Genomic DNA, 23763 nt, shown 5'->3' with positions numbered 1-23763 from the left:
CTACACAAAGCCTTGGCTGGGATGATCTAGTTGGGGCTGGTCCTACTTTGAGCAGGCGGTTGGACTAGATGGCCTCCTGAAGTCCCCTCATGAGGTCTCTTCCAACCCTAATTTTCTATGATTCAGTGAACAGCTTTTAAGAGATTTTGCAAACTCTTTGTTACTACTAACCAGGGGGACTTTGACCCAGGATAAAAGGGAGGAGTTTCACATCCCTTTGCCAGTCCCCTGCATCATCCATCCTATCGCTCCCCAAATGACCTGGGTTCAGAACACCCAAAATGGTAGACTGGCTTTTGCGTGTCATACATGGCCTAAATATGACAATACTTTGGACCCTGATGCCACACAGATACCATGTGAACTGTGCCTCTGAACTTCTGCCTGGTCTCCTCACATATGTAGTCATCACCAAACACATGCAGTTCTCTGTCTCTCTCTCTCTGACCAGGCTCTGGTTGCAGTCCCCAGGTCTTAAGCATAAGTACCTTAGCTCATCCTATTGGGCTCCAATCCTTTATATAAAAACAATAAAATACCATGTACACATGCTTGCTTTTTTCAAAAAAGGTTTCTGTTTACCCAGCACACATGCCTTTCTTTCCCTGAGGCTTACCATTTCCTAGATCTGGGGAGAGCCAGCTTTTTTACATTCCTCTTTAAAGCTTTTTTCTCTGAGCAGCTTATGGGAAGTGACCAACCCCTTAATCCCCTGGGTGATGCTTTAACTCTTTGGTATCCTTTTGATCTCTACATTTATAGCTCTCACAAACAACAGTGTCACTTAAGTTTGGAGGCAGAAGCCTAGAAGCTAATGGCTTCTAAGTGTATGCATGAAGCTACTTTTCTGTTCACACACAGTGACAGGAAATGTGCACTGTCTGGAAGGAAACAAACAATGAAATGTAGATGTTAATACTTTGAAGTGAATCTTGTCATTGTTTCAGGGGTGTATTTGGTAGCCGTGTTGGTCTGAGACAAAAAGACATACAAAAAACTGGAACTCTTGGTTCCAAAATGATACTTTTTATTAGACCAACTGGAAAATGGAAAGAAAATTGTCCTTTTCTGCAAGCTTTCGGGATCAAAGTCCCTTCGTCAGGCTCTGGGAAAAGTATAGATGGTACAAGATGGTAAAAAGTTCCCATAGGTAGGAAATCGGCTCCCTCTGCAAAAATTAAGTTTAAGATGGAAGGCTGTCCCTCTGAGTCAGGGAGAGTGTCTTTGTGAGCTGTGCTGTGTAGCTCTTTGATGTGTTGATCAGGTAGAATTCCTTCTCTGGAGGTGTCAGATGGCAGGCAGGGGGGTAAAAAAAACTTTCTTGTTGTTCTGCAATGATCTTCAGCTCCCTCTGTGCAAAAATGAAGTTTATTTCCTATCTATGGGGACTTTTTACCATCTTGTACCATCTACACTTTTCCCAGAGCCTGACGAAGAGACTTTGATCCCGAAAGCTTGCAGAAAAGGACAATTTTCTTGCCATTTTCCAGTTGGTCTAATAGAAGGTATCATTGTGGAACCAAGAGGTCTAATTTTTCTATGTCTTCTTGTCATTGTTGTGAGCTTATGAAACAACTGGCTGCCTGCAACCCAGAGCTCTCCAGCCACAACTAAAAATTCATATAGAAATGTATGTTTTTGAGAATTTTAACTAGAAACGGATGTTTTTGGTTTCCCTGGGAAGCTTGTCTGAAGGGGAGAGGTGTTCAGGATTGCTGTACTTTAAAGAAACCTTATTGAGAGTGCAGAAACAGACCATCCCAATGTGCAGGAAGACTAGCAAGTATGGCAGAAGACCAGCTTGGCTTAGCAGGAAACGCTTCAATAAACTAACTCACAGAAAGGAAGCTTAAAAGAAGTAGAAACTTGGACAAACAACTAGGGAAGAATATAAAAGTGTTGCTCATGCATGCAGGGATGAAGTCAGGAAGGCCAAAGTGCAATTGGAGTTGCAGCTAGCAAGGGGTGTAAAGAGTAAAAAGAAGAGTTTCTACAAGCATGTCAGTAACAAGAGGAAGATCAGGAAAGTGCGGTTACCTTACTGAACGGGGGAGGCAACTTAGTGACAGATGATGCAGAACATACTTAAGTACTCAATGCTTTTTTCACCTCAGTCTTCATAGGCAAGGCCAGCTCCCAGACTACTGCACCAGGCAGCATAGTTTGGGGAGGAGGTGAGCAGCCCTCAGTGGTGAAAGAACAGGTTAGGGACTACTTAGAAAAGCTGGACATATACAAGTCCTTGGGGCCAGACGGGATGCGTCCAAGGGTGCCGAGGTAGTTGGCTGATGAGATTGCAGAGCCATTGGCCTTCATCTTTGAAAACTCACGGTGATCAGGAGAGGTTTTAGATGATTGGAAAAGGGCAAACATAGTGCCCATATTTTAAAAAGGGGGAAAAGGAGGATCCAGGGAACTACAGACCAGTCAGCTTCACCTCAGTTCCTCGAAAATCATGGAGCAGATCTTCAAGGAATCCATTTTTAAGTACTTGAAAGAAAAGAAGGTGATTAAGAACAGTCAGCATAGATTCACCAAAGGCAAGTCATGCCTGATCAACCTGATTGCTTTCTTTGATGAGATGACTGGGGAGACCAGTGGATGTGGTGTACCTTGACTTTAGCAAGGCTTTTGATGCAGTCTCCCACAACATTCTCACAGGAAAGTTAAGGAAGTAAGGACTGGATGAATGGACTGCAAGGTGGGTAGAAAACTGGCTGGATCATCAGGCTCAGAGAGTAGTAGTCAATGGCACTATGTCTAGTTGGAAGCTGGTCTCAAATGGAGTGCCCCAGGGGTTGGTTCTGGGGCTGGTTTTATTTAATATCTTCACAGTGACCTGGAATATGGGATGGAGTGCACCCTTAGCAAGTTTGCAGATGACACCAAGCTGTGGGAAGTAGTAGTTATCCTGGAGGGTAGGGCTAGGATTCGGAGAGACCTAGAGAAATTGGAGGATTGGTCCAAAAGAAATCTCATGAGGTTTAGTAAGGACAAGTGAAAAGTCCTGCACTTAGGATAGAACAATCCCATGCATGAGTACAGGCTGGGGGCTGACTGGCTGGGCAGCAGCTCTGCAGAAAAGGACCTGGGGGTGACAGTGGACAATAAGCTGAATATGAGCCAGCAGTGTGCACTTGTTGCCAAGAAGGCTAACGGCATACTGGGCTGCATTGGTAGGAGTGCTGCCAGCAGGCCAAGGAAATGATTCTTCCTCTGTACTCTGCATTGGTGAGGCCACATCTGGAGTACTGTGTTCAGTTTTGGGCCCCCCACGAGAGAAAGGGTGTGGACAAATTGGAGAGGGTCCAGCGGAGGGCAGTGAAAATGGTGAGGGGGCTGGGGTACATGACTTATGAGGCGAGGCTGAGGGAACTGGGCTTATTTAGTCTAGTAAAGAGAAGATTGAGAGGGGATTTGATATCAGCCTTCAGCTACCTGGAGTGGGGTTCCAAAGAGGATGGAGCTGGACTGTTCTCAGTGGTGGCAGATGACAGAACAAGGAGCAATGGTCTCAAGTTGCAGTAAGGGAAGTTTAGGTTAGATATTAGGAAAAACTTTCTCACTAGGAGGGCAGTAAAACACTGGAACAGGTTACTCAGCAAGGTGGTAGAAGCTCCATCTTTGGAGGTTTTTAGGACCCAGCTAGACAGAGCCTTGGCTGGAATGATCTAGTTGAAGTTTGTGCTGCTTTGAGCAGGGGGTTGGACTAGATGGCTTCCTGAGGTCCCTTCCAACCCTTATTTTTTATGTTTTCTATGATATAAAAGGCACCAAAGTACAAGAAAGATTAAATACTTAAAATCAGAAAAAAACCCTGAAATCAACGCCCAAACTTGGAATCACTGTCTCATAATGTTAGCACAGTGAAGTGTGTTTAGCCTGCAAATCAACGAACAGGTTGTACATCAGGAGACCTGTATTTATTCCCAGCTTTGCCACGTAGTGTATGCTCTTAGATAAGGCACCTAAATTCTCTTGAATTCAGCTTCTTCACATGAGGACCATGTTATTGACCTCTTCTGATTTCCAAATCTAGTGTTAAGGTGTAGCTGTGTGTGTGACATGAGAACTTGGTACTGTACTGTAAAGCTATAATAGATACTATAAACTGTGATGAGGACAGAACCCAGGTAGCTATGCTAGTTTACTGACTTAATGAATGCCTTGTTTTCCTCTTTCTCTTTTTTTTGCAGGCTGGCAATACCAAGTTTAACCGAGCTAAACTGCTGAATGTGGGCTACCTAGAGGCTCTGAAAGAGGAAAACTGGGACTGCTTCATTTTCCATGATGTGGACCTGGTGCCAGAGAATGACTTTAACATGTACACATGTGGCAAGCAACCAAAGCACCTTGTCGTGGGCAGAAACAGCACTGGGTACAGGTAGGAACCAAAATGCTGGCTAGGAAGTGCCAGATTATTAGTAACATTCTTCTTTGTGAGGGATCCTTACATTGGATCTTTCCTGCCACTTGAAGGCAGATTACCAGTGATGGTACTTTCACCTTTTACAGTTTCTTCCCTCTGGAAATTTTAACTGACATTAGTGAATGTAGTCTTATGGATCACTTGAGAGGTAGGGCGCTGTTATCCTTGTTTCTCAGATGGGAAGAATGGAGACTCTGAGGAATGAAGTAGCAAGCCTGAGGTTATGCATTGGGCACAGTGGCAAAACCACAAATATGTTGCAGGCTTCTTAGTCCTGAATTAACAGTGTCTTGCTCCATAATATTGCACTAACAACAGATCAGACCTTTCTCTGCACAGAAGATTGCTGTCACTGTAGGGAAGAGGATTTGTTCCTGGTTATTCATTTACACAGAAACTAATGCAACAGGACCTTGATGTCGGTTGAGGCTTCAAGGTGTTACTGTAATACAGGGAAAAATCCCAGGGGTACGAACCAGAAATCAAGGGCTACTCATGTCAGATAAAGGAGCCCCTTAAATTGGCCATGTGTAACAAGAGCTGTTCGAGTAGGCCTGGTCTTTCCTTCTAAGACTTACTTCCCTCTGTAGCATGACAGTCCAAATGTTAAAGAATAAAGGTGTTTCTTAGAAGCTGACTTGCAAAGCTCTTTAAAACATGCATAAGATAGTTTTATTTTAAAGCAAAGAGGGCAGAGCAGGGGGTCACTGTGTGCAGGTCTTTACACAAAACAGTTTATTTCCATGGAGGTGGTTTAATTCTCTAAAATTGCAGCAAATGAAAATCAGGGCTGTGACAGTGTCACAGGGAGACACAAACGGAGGCCATGGAGCACCCTCCTACAGCAGGACCCGAGGCAGGGCTGACCTGCCCAAAGAAAGAAATGGAAAGCCCTGAAAAGAGGGCACACTTACCATTTTTAGGAGAAACAGAGCCACTCCAAGAAGAGTCACCAGTGCAGTTCATCAGCCACTTTTATTGCTGGCTGGGAATGGCGACGGCTGATGACGTCATCAAAAACCGCCGCCCGGCTGATTTAAAAGCCAGTGGCAGGGAAATGGAAGTGGGGGCAGCAACGCTGGAGTCAGAAGGTGAAGCTGCTACCCGGGCTGCACATCGGCAGTGTTGGCAGCTCGGCAAGGGGCCAGACAGGGACCCACAGGAGGGGTCCTTGATCCATTAAAAGAAGTACCAGACTGGCACAGCAGGGCAGCCGGGCCAAGAAGGAAGGCATTGAGGGATCCCAAGGACCACAGACGCCGGATCTGTGAGTGGGGTGGGCTGAGGCCTGTACCCTGCCTATTCCTTCCTTCCTTTTTTTTTTTTTCCCCCTTCTTTTATTCATTATTTCAGAGGGTGCATAGAGCCCAGACCAGGGAAGGAATCCCCATGTGACCCTGGATCAAGAGATGGAGCTGAGGCAACACAATGGACCACAACGTCTCAGAGGGAGAGTAGATGCAGTGATGAGGATGGTCACGCACCCCACAGTCATCCAGGGTAAAGGGGCTTTGAGGGACAGACAAGGAGAGAAGACAGTAGGTGAGAACATCAAGGGGTACAGGCCAGCAATCCATCATCCAGCTGTCCAGAGGGCTGGCGTATGGCTGGGGTGTAGGGGAAGTGGAACCCCAAGAATGCCTGCAAAGGGCAGCACCTGGTCTGCGAGAATCCTCGAGGAGGAGCCCCACCACTGAAGAAAAGAAGATCGAGTCGTGACAGGCGAGTGTAGGGGTCCCCCTCGGTGGTGAACACGACCCAATGCACAGGTCCTGGGGGCACACCCTGTGGCCAGAACTGGGTGTGTGCTCTAAGGTTGCTAGAAAGCGCCTATACGAGACTGGATGGGTGCAGACGGATTCCTGGGAGCACAAGGATGGAGAGTGCATAATCTCTCTGGGTAACCCATTCCAGTGTTTTACTACCCTCCTAGTGAGAGTTTTTCCTAATATCTAACCTAAACTTCCCTTGCTGCAACTTGAGACCACTGCTCCTTGTTCTGTCATCTGCCACCACTGAGAACAGTCTATCTCCACCGTCTTTGGAACCAGCCTTCAGTGGTGGGGTCTAGCCTTCAACCCACTGACCAACAAAGTGGAAGCAGTCGCTCCAGGTATGTAACAGAAAGATTCCAGACTAGGAACAATGAAGTGAACCTCAAGGCATTCTAATGACCCCATATGCCTTAGCTACTGCATCTGTTTTGACCAGTGAATTTTACAGATTAAACTTTTCTCTTATTTGAGGTGCTTTTGCAATTACTATTCAAGAGTTTATAGCTGTTAGTTTTCAGTCAGGTGAGTGAACCTTTGGTTTGGAAACTGGTCTGTCAGGAGGTGGTCTGGGTCCAGATCTTGCTCTGGTCATGCTTCTCCTGTGACCTGGGGCAAGTCATTGCCTCTGTTTGCCCATCTGAAATGGTAGCTACCTCTAAGGAAATTTGTGAACATATGTGAAAGATCTCACTCGTATGCTCTCAAAAAACCTAGTGCTCTAGACAGCCTGGAGGGAAAACTCCTGACTCCTTCAAAAGTCACCCTGAAGCTAGTGGTTAATGTACACACCAAATTCTGTAGCCAGTAGCACACAAGGGAATGGTGGAGCCACTGTCACATCCAGGCACTTTTGACTCCCTGGCCTGAACAACTAGGCAACCATTCACAGCTGGGATTACCTTCTCTGCAAGTCTGGAGCCCTAATGAGATGCCTCAGCCACTCTGCCCCTGTGGCGCTCAGACAGCATGGAACCACATCTTGAAACCCCATCAGGGTTGATTCAGGCTTCTGTTCTGCTGAGGTTGGCAAACAAGGCAGTTTATCATGTCCTCATCTTCAAGGCAAGACCTCCAAAACCTCAGTTGTCTGTTTTTCACAGGTGCCTAAGAACCTATGGAAAGCCTTTTGGAAGAGGAGGGGTTTGCCCCAGTGGCCTGAGACCAGCTTTCTCCTTATCCCCTACTGTTGTGCAGTGTGCAGACTGCTCAGCTGTTGTTCACCCATGGAGAGGTAGCTATGTCCTAGGAGTGCTGTAGTTGTACAGTTAATAATTCAGAAATGGGAAGATTTTTTTTCCACCTAGCAAACTTGCAATATTGCATCCCAGCAAACAAGGATGGAAAAACTTCCTGCTCAAGACAGCCCACCCGCTTTGGCTCAGAACACAGTGGTTCTGCATTGTACATGGCCCTGAGGTGTTTTTCCCAGTCTAGTGATAAAAATCCAAATGAGACTACTGTTACTTCCCCAGGGAGAGAACTGCCAGCCCCAGCCTCATCAGAAGTTGCCCAAACCATGCAACTTGGTCATTAGGAGAAGTATGTCACGTCATACTGTTTGTTAATGGGCCATTCACAGAAAGAATGAGCCTTGCAATTTGCTTTTCTGGTTCTAACAAGCTGTTGGAAGCTTTACAGCCCTTGGGGTCACTGGTCAGGTGATTCAAGAAAGATTCACTGACAAAGAGCCGGTAAGGAGGAACTCTATTAGCCTTTATGCTGTGCACAGTAAACATTTGCTGTTCTTAGGTGCCTGGGTTGAGGCAGGGAGCCTGGGACTGTGCCAAGGGAGCTTGTTTGCTTCAAAGGAGCAAGCAACACAGATTTTTCCCCATTAAAAGGCAAGGGCTGCAAGCCCCTGTGTGCTGTTCCAGCAAACATGGATTATGCTGAGCAGTGGGCATCATTATTATGAACAAGACTGTGTCAGGGAGTCCAGAGACTTAGTCTGGAGACAGAGTGCAAAGCCTGATAGGGAGATAGGCATTGTGTCCAGCTTCAGGGCCTAATTATATTCTTTACTTATTTGGCACTGATCTAGCTCCAGTAGTCTGAAGTGAACCTCATGCTTGACTCTACCTGACCTGGAAGGGCATGTTTTATCAAGCTCACAGCTGGGCAAGCACAGTCCACTGTCCTGTTTGGGATCCTCTGCAGTGCATACACTAGAATGGAGAGATTTACATTTTCAAATGTGCTTGGCCCTAAACAGAAGCCCCACATACCTTCCCCTCCTGGCTTCCCAGTGGACCCGCCCAAATCATCCAAGCTCAAGGAAGAAGCAAGAAAATGTTGGGGAATGGGTGTGAACCCATATATCTTTGTCAGTGGTGATGTGCTGTTCAATGATAGCCACAATTCAGAAACATGAAATAGCTCCTGCCTCTCTTAGAGTCAGTTGGATTTGCCTCTGTCACAAGAACTGATGTAGTGGACACCTGCTTCCGCCTCTTTCACTTTTTAAGTCTTGTTCATATCTACAGGTCAACATGTAACTTTCAGCCACTAGCACCTTCCTTTTGAATTTGGCTTTTAGAGGCCAAGGGAAGCCTTATTGTAACCCACACCATGGAGGTCCACAGCAGCCTAACAGGATAGGTAACTAAACAGAAAACATAAGAAAGTGACCAAGTATGTCACCCCCTACTTTAAATAGGCATCATTTCCAGGTTGCAGGAACTAGAGGAGGTTGTAATTGAATCTCCCTTTTGAGTCCGGCTCAATTATACTAATTTACTGTGCGTAAGTTCAACGACTGTATGTGTCCCCTCTGGATTTGTTCTGCAGCATCTGTAGCTGTGTGAGGATAAACTTTAATCTCCCCATGCTAGTTTGCACTTTGTGCTTTGAAAGTTTCCTGTAAAATGTAATATTAAAACCATGTTTACTCAAATATAAGATGACTCTAATAATTAGATTCTATATATGGAAAATCTATAAATTTGTTACAATTTTCAAAGTGTTTAGTCTGATTATCAGAGAGTTGTCTTGAATTCAATCCCCTCCCACTGCTACAGCAAGGAAAATAGTGGCGGGGGGAGAGGGGTCAGGTGTCCGGTGTCCCCCTTGCTCTCTGCGCCCTCCCCCCCCACCCCCCCAACTTTTCCCTCTGCAGCCTTCCTGCCCCTCTTTATTGTCAGACACTGCTTAGGCTCTGCTCCCTCCTAAATACAATGTTGAAATGAGCTGCACATGACAGTAATGGAGAGCGGGGGTGGAAAAAGGACAGAAACTGCAGAGGGCAAGCAGGTGAGAGCAGAAGACTACTGTAGGTCTGTTGGCCCCGACACCGAGTACTACAGGTTTCAGCACAGGTACTCCCTAAACACAATTTTGAGTGCTGTTTTACACCTACTCATACATAGTACAAACCATGCTTTTTTTTTTTTTAAAGGAACATTTTTTGAGTTCCAAGCCAAATCAGTTCCAAATCTGTGAGTCATTCAAGAACCATATGTGGCCCTGCTACCAGCCCACGTCCTCCCCCCCTGCCTGGGGCTTCAGCTGCTTCCAAACCATTTGGCAGGCATCCTATGTGCAGACCCAAGCCCGGAGACTTGGGGTTTGGATGTCCCCAAGTTTTGCTTGTCCTCCGCCATATGCAGGAGCAAGAACAAGCCATGCATATTAATTTAGAGCAAAAAGCCTCATGACTTATCATGTAGGTCATTGGACTGCACCCCAGCAGAGTCAACAGCGTTTCAAGCCATGGTGACCCCACAGCCCAGCTCTGCTCACTATGTGTGTGTGTGTGTGCTCCAGGTATTGCTTTCCCCGCCACACCAAAAGGATCCATATGTTATTTAGCCCCTGCACATGAGTGGAACCAGGTGTTCTTGCACTGAGTTCTGGGATGCTTCAAACCTGTATATGCTGATGAGGCCCAGGGCTACCTGGTCTGTTTCCACCCCATAGAGAAGGTACCACACTAATCACATGCAACAGGCTGAGACTGGGGTGACAGAGCCTCTCAGCTACACAGAAGTTTGGTGATGATTGCCAGACATTTAAGGCTGATGCAGAAACAGGAATCATTGGAAATGGGAAAGAAAGGTACTGCTCAGCTGTGGGAGCGAAGAGGAAGTCAAAATATATTTGATGTAGTGGTTCAGCATGCCTTGAAAAAGAGTTGACACTGAAGGGAGCTGAGCACATTGAGCACTATAATTTAGTTGGGTTGCCTTAACCTAGCCTTGTGTTGGGTTCCCATCAGCATATCAAAAATGTGGCATTTTTGGTGCAAAGGGGAGCATGTTGCTGCTGGCTCTGGCTCTCCTGATGCTGGCTTGATGCTTCTGGGCCTGGAGCCAGTTCTCTGTGGGTACTTCTATACCTGCCGTTTTGTGGCCCTTAAAAAAAAAAAAAAAAAAAAAAAAAGGTTCCCAGTACATTGCTTCTTGGCTTTTTGGCAAAGGCCAAACAGAGGCTTGAATCTACACTGGAGGAATGAGATCACTAGAGCAGTGGGAGCAGAGGGTGCCAGTGGATCACTTCTTTGGACTGGATAATATTGTGACAGAGGATGGACATCAGTGGTGGATGATTTGGCAACAGGTGATGGTTGGGAAACGGTTAATAGGCGCCGATGGAAGACTGTAAAGGCAGAACTGATGGTGGAAGAATGAACAACAGCAGATGGTAGGAGGAACATGGCAGGCAGAGCATGGACAAGGGCAACTGGAGGATGAGATGTTGCGGAGAACAAGATGACAAAGTGGGTAGACAGATGGCAGTGAGCAGACAACTGGACATGTGTGAGAAAGGGAAAAGGCAAGAAAAGCAACAGAACAGCAATGGTTGTTGGTTAAGGTGGTTTTGGCAGAGGAAAAAACAGAGGGTAACAGGTCAGAGAAAAGCTGATATGGAAGATATTTTGTTGGGAGTTTTAAAAGTGAGGCCTGACAAGTTGAGCAGCTTAATCAGATTCACAAATAAGTGTGTGGGGGAAATGCACGTTTTACATGACTGAGAGTTACAATTGTTTTTGGGATTCATATAAAGAATACACTAAGTGCTGTGTTAAAATTTTACAAGTTTTAATCTGATGAGGCAGTCTACAAGAGAGCAGTAGTGTTGTGTATGTTTTCAGATCTGATAGTGGCAGAAGATGTAAAAAAAAATGTGTTTGTAAGGGAAAATGGAAAAAGTGCAATGGGTTGACAAAATTTGGGATCAATATGGAGTGTAGACAAGGTCCTGGAGGGGAAAAGTAATTTTAAGGGGAAATATATTTCAGACAACTAGTGAGGTGCAGCCAATGTAGTAAGGGCATATGGCTGTAAATTGTTCAGAGACAATATGTTTTAAATGTGGGAAGTGGGGTCACATTGCAGGTGATGGCAAAGCCCCTTGGAAGAGTAATCTGTGTGACGTGTTCAGGATTTGTCCAACGTCATTCACAGAGTATGAACCCAGACAAGTGAGATCAGAGAGGCAAAAGAGGAAAGAAAGGCATAGCAAGGAGAGAGGGGAAAGCAGGAGGGAAAGGAAGGAGAGATAAGGGTAAAACAGAGTGTAGTCTCAGAGACCCCACAGGAGGAGATGGTGGGAGAAGGAAGGAAAGGAAACAGAAGGTGGTGGCAAAAAAGTGGAAGTGTGATTGAGTCTGTGCAGAGTATGAAGAAGGGATGGGAGGAAGATGAGAGAAATGAGGAAGAGGAGGAGGAGGTGAGTGAGGAAAAGCAGAGAGGAGAAATGGTGGTGGAAAGGGGGAGCCATGTTGCATTGGGGAAAGGAAAGAAGAAAGAAGCAAAGAAACTTAAGACAAGCCTAGAAAGAAGGAAAAAGGAACTAAGTTTCTTGCTTGTGGTCACCTCAGCGTCTAGCCCAGAGTGGGCAGAGAAGATTTTTAAACACCAAGAGAGTAAAGTGGTGGAAGGTTTTTTACATACAGCACAAATACAGAAGTTTTTATTTGCAACAGGGATGAGGACAGAAGAAAAGACAACTTTGCCCTATTTTAAGTAGTGAAGATGATGTATAGATGTAAGATAATTTTGATAAGTATTTTATTGGTGGTGATGGTGGTGGCATCTTTAAATGTGAGAAATGTTTTAAAAAGAAGGTGGGCACATGTGGAACCGTTTTTAAACCAGATAAATACAGACGTTTTATGTTTGCAGGAATGGGGAATTCCAGGTGGCAAAGAGTACCTAAGATTTGAAAGCAGGTGGAAGTAGGGCCCATCATTTTGGTCAGGGACCAATGAGAACATAGTGGCAGGTGTGGTGACTTTAATAAGAAACCTGGAAATTCAGGTGGCAGGAGTGGAGGAGGTAGTATGTGAGAGGTTGCTGCACCTTACATTAAAGGTAAAAGAAACAGTGGTGGAGTTTTTTAATGTCTATGTCCCAGCAGAGAGGGAGGCACACAGTGAATTTTTTAAAAGATTAGCAGTTAACATGTTGGGAGGGAGGCTGCGGATCATAACAGGTGATATTAATTATATCTTAGAGGAAGGTGACTGGAAGGGAAGCTTGGAAAATGCTGGAATAGAAAGCACATTGAGGCATTTAAAACCAGATTTTAAAAGCAGACCTTTTAATGGATGTGTGGAGAGGGGAGAAGGTTTTATGAGAATAGATCTTGGGGAGGAGCCAATCAAGAATTGGTTTTCTTTTTATATGTCAAAGGGGGTGGAAGTATTTGACCAGTGGTTTTTACAGATCATTTTATGCTTAACATGATTTTACAAATTGGTAATTGTCAGACAAGGGAGGCAGGGGTATGGCAGTTAAATATGCATTTACTACAAGAGGAGGAATGCTGCCAAAGGTTTTAGGAGAGGTGCGAAAGTTGGAGGACACTGAAAAATTGTTTTAAATTAGTACAGGAATGGCCGACAGTAACGAAAAGAATAAAGCGTTTTATTTGAAAGAAGGGCAAAGGCAAGCAAGGAAGAGATGGGAAGGATTTGGACTCTCTTCTTAGTGGGAGGTGGTCAGTGGTGTCCTGCAGGGCTTGGTTCTTGGCCCCGTGCTATTCAACATCTTTATCAACAATTTAGATGAGGCTATGGAAAGCATGCTGGCCAAGTTTGCAGACGATACTAAGTTATTGGGAAAGCAGCCATGCTAGGGGATAGGATGCGGATCCAAGCGGACCTGGACAAGCTGGAAAGGTGGGCGGAGCAGAACCAGATGCAGTTCAATGGGGATAAACGCAGAGTGCTTCATCTGGCGAGAAGTAACCAATGACGTGAATATAGGTTAGGAGGAGATGTCCTGGCCAGCATGATGGATGAAAGGGACCTTGGGGTTACGGTTGATCACAGGATGCCCATGCAACGCTGTAGTCAACAGAGCTAATAACATACTGGGATGCGTTAACTGAGACATCATGAGCAGGGCTAAGGAAGTGATACTTCCTCTCTACTCGGCACTGGTGAGACCCTAGGTGAAGTACTGTGTCCAGCTTCAAAAAAGATGAGGAGAATCTTGAAGGGGTCCAGAGAAAGGACCCGGAGGACAACCCTTATGAGGAAAGACTAAAGGACCTGAGACTGTTCAGCCTGGGGAAGAGAAGACTGAGGGTGGCCATTTATAAGTATGTAAGGAATGAATATTGGGAGCTGGGAGAAAAACTGTTCACTAGGGTGCCTCAGGGAAGGACCAGGAGCAATGGGCATAAATTGTTAGAGGATGGTTTAAGGTTGGATGCAAGAAAGAACTTCTTTATGGTAAGGGTGACCAGAATCTGGAATAGACTTCCCAGGGAGGTGGTGCGGTCCCCAACCTTGGAGGTCCTCAAGAGGAGACTGGACAGACACCTTGCTGGGTTCATTTGATCTCAGCAGTATCCCTGTCCAGAACAGGGGCGGGGGTTGGACTTGATGATCTTTCGAGGTCCCTTCCAGCCCTATATATAAAAAGCTGCAATGGGAAATGCAGCAGATATTGATGGAAGTGGAAGGAGTAGAGGTGATGAAGGGGGAATTGGAGGATATAGAGACAGATGGAAGAATGGTTCTTAAATAAAGAATGGGAGAAAATATTTTTAGCAGAAGTCCCGTGGACAGAGAAGCATGAGGGCCGGTCCCCATACTTCTCTGCCCAAGTGAAGTCAGAGAGAAGGAAAATGACAGTAGTTATAGAGGAGGGAGGTGAATGAAAGGAGGAGCAGAGAGAGATATTAGAAGCGGTGCAGTGGTTCTTTATTGTACCAAAAATATTATATTATACCAAATAAATTATACCAAAAGAAGAGTGGGGAAGAGGAGAAAGGAACGAATTTCTGGGGAATATAGAGAGAAAGGTGGGAAAGGAGGTGGCGAGTGAAATGGAAAGAGAAATGCCTAAAGACCTTCAAGAAAGGGGAGGCCCCAAGGAAAGATGGGCTCCTGGCAGAATTTTATATGAAATTTTGGAATTTAATTGGACCATATCATAGAATCTCATCTGGAAGATCATTTTAGAGAAATTTTAAATAAGGGTTTCATGGAGAAAGATATTATGTCAGGGGTTATCATTTTGCTATATAAAAAGGGGGATAAGGCGTTTTTAAGAATTAGTGCCCGATTATACTTTTAAATGCTGATTATAAGTTATTAGCAAAGTTATTGGTTTTAAGAATATGGGGAGTATTGCCTGATGTGATATATGAAGATCAGGCATGAGCAGTCCTAGAGCACCAACTTGCAGATATATTAAAGTCTTATGAGAGAGCTTACAATTTTGTAAAGAAAGGGGATTGAACGTGATGCTCAAACTTGGATCTAGAAAAGGCATACGATAGAGTGAATTGTGATTTTTTTTTTTTTTTTTTTAATTTAAGGTTTTAAGCGTGATGGGGTTTTTGGGAAAGCTAATCAGGTGGATTAGCGGTTTATATGAATGAGTGGAAAGCAGTGTTTTTATCAAGGAACTTATTAAGCAAGACTGAAGATTTTTATCAGGGCTATGTTAGGGCTGTCCACCGTCTTATTTACGTGTACAATGGAACTGTTGGCGCAGTGCATAAGGAAAGATCCAGTGCTCAGTGGCGTACATGTATTGGGAGGGGATGGGTGACAGCTGCACTGCCTGCTCTACACAGATGACATTAATGTGGCTGTGAAAAAGAAGCTTTCGTTGGAAAGAATATTACGGCACAGAGGGAGGTGTGGGAAAGTGGCTGAGGCAAAACTTGATAAGGAAAAATGCACAATTATGATGTTTGGGAAGATGGGGGAGATGGATACTCAGAGTGAAGGTGGAGGACTCAAATATTAAAATCCTTGGAGTTTTAATGGATAAAGTATCTGGGAAAGTGGTGTGGGGAAAGGTGAGGGCAGGAGTGCAACAAGTGTGGTCTGAGGTCACTCACAGAGTAAGAACAGTAAAAGCAGTTTTACTCTCAATTATTTTATATATGGGGTGGTGTTTCCACTGTCAAAAGTACAAGCAAGACAAATGCAGAGAAAACCGTGTACCTTTTTCTGGAAGAGGGAGTGCCTGGCACAAGTAGAGTTGTATAAAGAAAGGAAAGTTGGGGAGTGGACCCTCCCAGACATGGTGCTTTTTGTATATGCTAATTACATCAAGGTGGTATGCCAGATGGTGGAGGAGAATTCAGTAGCAGGGTGTTTTACCCACTATTTTGTGGGGTCTCTTTTAAGATGATGGGGTGTATTCAAAGGCCCAGCAATAAACCCATGGGCATTGTGGCTGCCAGCTTTTTCGAAAAAGGATAGGGGAGTTTTTAAAACAATACAGTACTGAAAAACAGAAACTGGAAATCCCGAGAGATCATAAGAAGCTGATAAAGAGAGTCCAGGAAAAGGACGTGATCACACCGGTAAGGAATTCCCCAAGCCCCAGAACATAGAGGGCATGGGAAGGGATGACAAACAGATACCTGACTGGTGAGCATGCGGATCTCCTATGGGCAGTGGCAAGGGGAATTTTACCAGTGCAGGCCCTCCAGTAGAGGTGGGGCCTGGGGAAGACAGGGAGGTGTCCACGATAACTGTGTAGTGCAAAGGAAACGGTGGATCAATCAATTCTTCTGGGAGTGTGGATTTGTACAAGGTGTGTGGAGAGGGTGCCACATTTTATAGAAGTAAAGACGGATGGATGGAGGGTAACATGGGACATGGTTTTATTTGGCCTCATTGTGAAAGGGCTGTAGATGAAATTTGTCAGAGCAATTTTAGTGTTTTTAATACGAGCATTTGGAAACTGAGAAACCTGCTTATTTTTAAGGGACTGGCTTTTACCAAAAAAAGACTGTATTAGACTGGCGGTACATGAGCTGAGTTTCTACCCAAGTCAAGACTATGAAGAGGACCAAGAATAAGATGGAATTAGAAGCTGAAGGAGAATGGATTGGTCTCTTTTGTGGTCACAGACCACTAAGAATGGAATATTTTAACTGGTGAAAGAATTTTGATAAGGGGCTTTTAAGAATGTAATGAGCTTTTACTGATGCGATTGTTAAATAAGTGTTATATGAGTTCTTAAAACATATAAAGATTTTAGAAGACTATTAAGCCTTTTTAATATTGGTTTTTATACGTACAAGGAGTTGGATTCTTGTAGTGGTGTAGAAGGAGATGGGTTATAAAGGAGGCTGAGTGGGGCGGCAATTGGAGGTGCTCCTGTAATGGGGCACTGGAGAAACAAACTGGTTTTTTTTCTGAATACTGGCTTGACCTACCCAGGTTAAAGTGTTATGAACTTAAGGGAATACTAAAGTGAACCAAAGAGACTAGAAAGCTTGGGAGTATAAGTGTGTATGCTTAAGAGCATGGTAAAGACACTTTCATCATAAAAAGGTGTTTTATGGACTTGCTCAGTACTGGCTGCATTCAGTCAACTTCATAGTTGGTTTCCATGACTCAGGATGTCCTGCTTCTAGCAGCAGTGTAATGATAGCCAGCGGTATTGAAGGGATGGAGTTGCTGGTATGCAAATATAAGACAAGGGGCTTTTTTCCCATGCTGATTGGTGGGGGGAAGCCTTGTCTTATATTCAGGTAAACAGCTAATAACCAACTGTTCAGAAAAGAACTCTCCTTCCTTCCTTCGTGCCATGCACCCTGAAGTGAATTGCATTTCAGGGAGTGAGCAGCTTGGGCATGGGGATATTCAGACTCCTGCAGCTCAGACCCACGCTGTCTGGGCAGTTTTTCTACTTTCAGCGTTATTCACCTCTCATGTCACCACCTTTTGTGTGTCTCTAGGTTACGTTACCAAGGATATTTTGGTGGAGTGACTGCTCTAACCAGGGACCAGTTCTCCAAGGTGAATGGATTCTCTAACAACTACTGGGGTTGGGGTGGCGAGGACGACGACCTCCGAATCCGGTAAGGGAAGCACGCGTGCATGGCATGGGAGGGGTGATTTGTATTTCTGCGGAGGCTGCTAATGTGTAACTTCTTATGTGGATTCCAGTGCAGCTGGACTGGGGAAGGGATTCCCTTGCTGAATGCCCCAAGAGATTCGGAATAAGCTAGTATGCTAGTCGCAGCTCTGAACACAGCTTTTCTCTGTGTGAAACCAGAACAATAGGCCCACATTTTTTTAAAAACCACAATTGAGACAAGTTGACATCCATTTTTTGTATATGTTTTTTCACTGGGTATGCATTCCTTTCTAACCAATTAAGATTAATAAACTTAAAAGCCCCTGGTTCAGCTGGTGAGTGAGTGTAAACATGGAGGTGTGAAACATTGCTGATGGGCCATCATCAGGGTTGTTTGCTTGTCCTCTTAGCTCACAGAGCTGGGATTGGAATTACACATCACGAAATGTGTCCAGCCTGTCTTGGCTTCTCGTGCCCAATGGAAACCTAATTGTAACTCATACCTTGGAGGGCCAGATATAGGCAGCGTATTTCCTTTGATCCCCTGGGTTGGGACAGATTGTGTTGACTATTTATTGTTTCCTTAACTGGTTGTTACCTATCGGTATTGTGTGGATACAGTCTCCTTGCTCTCAAATTGTAAAGGACAGAATAAAAAGAAGAGGTTGATGAGGTTATCCTTATTACCCCAATTATTCTGATGACCTCAGACTAGTACCTTTCTGATACATTTTCTTTCTAGGCTAGATTATCTGGCTTGTGCAGGTTCTGGGTCAATTGCTACTGTGTGCTGAATTCTTTGTACCACCTTGTGATTAACTAGGTTCCTGCATTCTTGGTTACTTACCCTTGCTCTCTGTCCAAGGAGAGTGACTGGAGCAATGATCTGACACTATCTGGTGATTTCTTTCCAATCTTTTGTCTGCCTTGAAGGACAGTTAGTGGTTGGTTAGGCTGACATTATTTTATAATTGCCCCTCTGAGCAGAGCTTATTGGCACCCCCTTGTCCTCACATCTGGAGCATTTTTACCAGGCCCTCCATGGAAACATGCCTGTGGATGCTTGCTTGGGGATAGGTATAAAAATGAATAAGAGCAAAGTCTGTGGTAGGTTTTGCTGAAAGAAGGACCGACCGACTGAGTGCCAGCACTCTGCAGACAGGGAAAGTTGGTGCATTTCCTCAGGCCCCTATATTTTCCTTGAGCATGTGATTATAGGGGCTGCAACAGGGGTGACAAAATAGTTTCTGTTCTCTTGCAGGTGTTTGTGTGTCCAAGGAATTAACAGTATAGCTGTCTGTCTTCATGAATTTTAGAAACTCGGCTGCTCAAGCAGGAGGGCTTGAGAGGTTTAACAGCTTTGGAGCAAGGTGCGGGTGTAGTTAGCGTGCTGAACTTGTTCTGCCTAGTTTAGAGTGAAGGAGCTCAGAGCATCTCTGTACTTCCATCCAACCATTAGCTTTGGAGAATGGCATTTACAAGCTGCACTGACACAACTAGGAAGCTTGCAAACTGAGGAGCTCTTGAACTTTCCCTTGTTTCCTTAAAGCAAAGTCAGAGACAGATAAATGTTTCCAGGAAATTAACTGTGAATCCCTAGGATTGATGTAATGAAGGCTATGAAATGCAAAGGCAAGAATTTCCAAAGATGTTTCTTTGGCAGACGTAATCTGGACAGTTTATCACTCCCAGTCCTGAGGTTCAAGCAATTTAACAGCTCTGCTGTGGAATAAACATTATTCTGTTTTATTACAGGATCTTTCTATTGCAGGCTCACTGATGTTGCCTCAAGACCTAAGCTTTTCTTTATGGCAAGCAATACCTTGTCCAGTCTCCTCTTCCCCAGTTCCATACAAAATCAAAAGTGCTGTAAGAGGGCAGGCATGGGTATTATTGTGGAAGGCCATCTGGCAGCATGGAGTAGTTATTGTGCGACTGACCTCAGCATGCCACTAGTTGCTGGAATCGAAGTGGTGTTCAGCTTGATTTGCCCTGGCACTGGGGCACTTACACAGCTGTGCTCAGGGAGTGATAGAGAATCTGCTTCTCTAAGAGCAGAAGCATTAGATCTGAGACTGCTCTTCAGTGCTGTTTTCTTTTGTTTCCAGAAGATGGCAGCGTCCCCTGTAGCATCATCTTCAAGTATGCTGTGGAAGCAGTTACATCTTTGCTTCTATATTTAACATGCTGCTAACCTGTGGGCCTCTTTCTAAAATAAAGCTTATGAGGACAATTTACTGCTATCTTGAGTCAAAGGCCTTAGACACTATAGCTTCTTACTGCAGAACTATATGCTGCTTTTGTGGCAAATACAGCCCTGTGTGCACTCCAGTTTCTGTCTTTGAGATTTGCTCAGGATCTCGCAGTTTGCAGATGAATTGTGCTCCATGGATTGCTTTTTTTAAGGTTTTAACTTGATCATTATGCCCTTAAATCCATATACCAGCCTTGCATGGTTCTAGCATTTGCTGTGGCAAAGAAAATCCTCCAAGTGTAGAAAGTGTTCAAACTGAGGTGTGTCCAAATACAGCAGACTACCTCGAGAAGTAGGTTGGAGGGGTGTCAACTGCTCAGTTCCTCTCAATAAAAATATTTTCCTTGAAGCCTCATGATGCTAATTTAACTGGCAATCTATAGACTTCTATGGGCCAGGACTTTAGCCAAAATATTGCAGATATTCCTTTTCCACGTTCGTTGGTCCTTTGAACAGAAACAAATTGCTAATGGATTTCTCCTGCCTCTGCTGTTGCCAAAATTCAGTTCTTCCATGCTACCCTGGTTGCTTTCAGCTTCCCTTTGCCAGTTTTGTCAGTGCTGTTGTGCATTTCATGTACAGTTCCACAGCCCACTGAACATGTGAGGACTTCATAAAACTCTATGAATCAAATATCAAATGAAAAGTAATAGAATTTAACTGCATTATACATTCAGTTACTGCAGTTAAATATGTAAGTCAGTTATACAACCAGGACAGAAAAGAAGTTGCTGTAATTTTTAACTTACTCGATGAGACCAAAGTCTCTAGGATACCCTACTGGAGGCAGAGAATCCAGGGGCCTTGTCCCAGAAGTTAAGATAGGTTGGCTGCAGGATGTATGTGGCCCTGCTCGAGATTCCCTGCATGAATACAGTCCACAAGAGCTAGGTCTGGCAGTGCCTGTTTAAGCTGTAAGTTCTTATATAATGTCTGTTACACCCATGACAGATGCCAGGGCAACAGCTGATCATCTGCCTTCAGAAGAGGGGGTGGCTGTAGCTCCAGTCAACTGCTGTAGGAACACAAGAGGCTGTGGGCTTCATGCGTGCATATGGTGTAGTGTTGGTGAGGATGCATGTGTTGAGGCTGGTGTCAGCCAGAGTGTTGGTGAGGATGCATGTGTTGAGGCTGGGGTCAGGCAATCTCTGTGCTGCTAAACCACATGTGCTGTCCCCTCACCATGGTGTCTAGGTGCCCTCTACAAGAATTAGTCTCCAGCTTTCTCCTTGCTGTGACTACTGGCTTCTTTTAACTGCAGTATGACTGTTTCCAGGGTTGAGATGCAGAAGATGAAAGTGATGCGGCCATCCCCTGATGTAGCCAAGTACACCATGATCTTCCACACCAGAGACAGAGGCAACGAGGAGAATGGAGAGAGGTGAGTGCATCTTCATCTTGGGCAGCCAGGAGACCCAGTCCAAGAGGAACCTGGAGCTGGTTGTTGCCTTGTGCTTACATGCACATAAGGAGTCATTAGCTTGAGCCCCTGACAGACACTACTGTGAGCCTAGCAAATGAGGCTCATAAGTGGGGCTCTCTTTTCGTGGCTTACATACACAGTTTTGGGAAATGCTAAGTAACCACAAAAAACTTTAAAGCAAAGTTAAGATGTGGCAGACACCATGGATACGCAGCCATGGTTTGATCATGTATGACTCTGCAAGGATGTTAGAAAACTTAGAAAGCTAGGCTTTCCTGAGAACTTATCAGCTCTTGGGGATGGATGTGTGGGTTACCAAAGGAAAGGAAAGCAGGGCTTAGTGCTTCCCAATACTTCTGGCGTATAAGAAAATATAGGTGAACTTGCAAGGGGGTAGGGACGTATTACCAGGGCATGGGAATACAGCTCAGTGCTCCCACATTTCTGCTGTACTTCAAAGAATACTTTTCCTTTGCTGTGCCTGCAGGATGAAGCTATTGCGACAGGTGTCCCGGGTATGGAAGACAGATGGGCTCAACTCCTGTTCCTATAAGCTGCTCTCGGTGGAACACAACCCCTTATACATCAATGTCACAGTAGACTTCAGCATGCAGCCCAAGGTCTCATAACATTGCGCTGCCTGGAGACTCAAGGAAGAGGGAATAGATCTTCTGCCTGTGGTCACTGCTGCAGTGACTGGACCCTCAGCCTTGTGCTAGAAGGGTACCCCAGCATCGCAGAGCCAATGCAGAGAAAATGGCTTTATCCATTCCTAAGTATTTGGTTAAAGAATTGCATTTTGAGGTTGCTGGACAGCCATGTGTATTGAGCTGGAGACCCAGGTTTACCCTAGGAATGAGCTGTCTGGTTATGTGTTTCTGTTGGGTTGTTTGGAATGTCGTCTTGCCTGGATTGCTGGCTTGATCCCTGGTCCCAGTGGAAGCTTAAACTACATGCTCTGAAAGCTTTCAGCTCAAATAGCTGTTCCTCAGCTTCTCATCTGTAGTACAAGGAGAATCTAATACAGAGGCCAACACTCCTGTGCTCTCGAAAGGAGCAAGACCTTTTTTTCTTCCAAAGCACAAGAACATTTTCATAGTCTGCAGTTTCGCTGAAAGAAAAAAAACCTCTCTTCTTTCAGCCTAAGAAAGACCTGCTTGTGTGTGAGGGAAGGGAGAGGGAAGTAATCATGTTAACCACAGCCACAATGAAAGGAATGTAAAAACTTGCAGTAAAGTACAACCCATTTCATTCAAAAGGAATCCGTTGTCCTTAATTGGCTCGATTTCAGTGCCCAGCAGGAGTGCTTAAGAGTCCCAAGGATATAGAAAAGGCTCACTCAGTTCTGCAGAAAGGCTGTAATACAGACAACAGAAAAGTTGTCACCTTCATCCTGCACTAGCCTGGGGAGGACATTGAGGAACATAGGAAAACAGCAGTCATCTGTATATAAAATAGCGTTAGATTGCTTTCTACAGTTCTTTATATCCAAGGATATTCAGTTAGCTTCGTTCTCACCACGGTAGAAACATCCAGCATGGTAAATACTTAAATTTTTGCAGTTCTTGCTTTAGAAAATGGGTGAGGATTTGTGGATAAACTGGAGATTAGTTCCAGTACCCTCTAAGATTCCCACTGCAAAAGTGTGGTGAGTAGTGTAAGTAACTTCTCCACAGCACTACTTAATATGGTGTTTGCACTTGCTTGAGGGTACACAGTGGTTCCAATCAGAAGAAAAGATCAGGGAGTTTCTACTACCCTTTGCCACAAGAAAAACATTGATACTCCTGTCTATTTGAAACAAGGACCAGATTCTATACCACTCTGTTTCTTTTGTAACACACTATCAACTCACCTGTAAGATACAGTCACAAAAAGTAACAAGGAGGAGAACCCACCCACCTTTTGCATTAACTGTTTTTCAGGGACTCAAGCAGAGTAGAATAGTATTGCATTTAGGTGCCTAAGTCCACTTATATGCCTAACAGATAGAATAGAATCTGGCCCCAGGTCTCCTAGAAAGCATTAATGTATTGCTTAGAAATGTACATGTGAAAATCCTTGCATCAGGTTTATAGATTTCCTTTAGCTAGTCACTAAGTCAGTGGTTCTCAGCTTGTTCAGACTCAAGGCATCATGTAGAAAATACTAGCTCCTAAGCATTCACTCACATCTTGACTAAGGAAAAAGAATAAAACAGTTCTTCTGTTGCAAAGAACTCAGAGAGACCACAACAGGTCAGTATTTCCACTGTATCAAAATCATTCTATTTGAAATCTCTAGACTTAGAAGATTCACAGAATAAGTGTTTGCATACCTAATAGCACTGCAATTCCACTGCACCTTTAAAAGACTTGCATAGCACTGGTTGGTTGAGAATTACTGCACTTAGTGCATTCATTTGATCCTGAAATTTTTCTGTTTTTAAAAGTAACAAATGTGAAAAAGGGTTTGTGATATTAACTACAGCAGGCATCTGCTCCCAGATGCTGGCCCTCTGTCAACCTTGTGTGAATGAAATGCCTGTCTTTGGTGCCATCTTCTGTTCACCCCAAACACTGCAGCAATAATGGCTCAAGTTCAGTGGGAAGAACTTTGCA

At 44.5% G+C, this 23763-nt stretch overlaps 1 protein-coding gene across 3 annotated transcripts in view; it reads left to right on the top strand.

Moving 5' to 3' along the window:
- The window catches only part of B4GALT4 (beta-1,4-galactosyltransferase 4), a 62110-nt gene extending 39689 nt beyond the window's left edge, over nt 1-22421 (top strand). For 2 of the 3 annotated variants that reach the window (XM_025211738.1, XM_025211739.1), the window contains exons 5-8: nt 4197-4384; nt 17365-17487; nt 21002-21121; nt 21651-22421. In XM_025211738.1, the coding sequence (XP_025067523.1) occupies nt 4197-4384; nt 17365-17487; nt 21002-21121; nt 21651-21792 (573 nt within the window). In that variant the 3' untranslated portion in view covers nt 21793-22421. The remainder of the gene's footprint in view (nt 1-4196; nt 4385-17364; nt 17488-21001; nt 21122-21650) is intronic. The other variant, XM_006030161.1, reaches the window with a different exon arrangement.
- The last annotated feature ends 1342 nt before the right edge of the window (nt 22422-23763 follow it).

The sequence above is a fragment of the Alligator sinensis genome, unplaced genomic scaffold (genome assembly GCF_000455745.1).
Source record: "Alligator sinensis unplaced genomic scaffold, ASM45574v1 scaffold344_1, whole genome shotgun sequence".
NCBI lineage: Eukaryota > Metazoa > Chordata > Crocodylia > Alligatoridae > Alligator > Alligator sinensis.
Note: the sequence above shows the minus strand (reverse complement) of the source record. Positions and strands in the feature narration are given on the sequence as shown.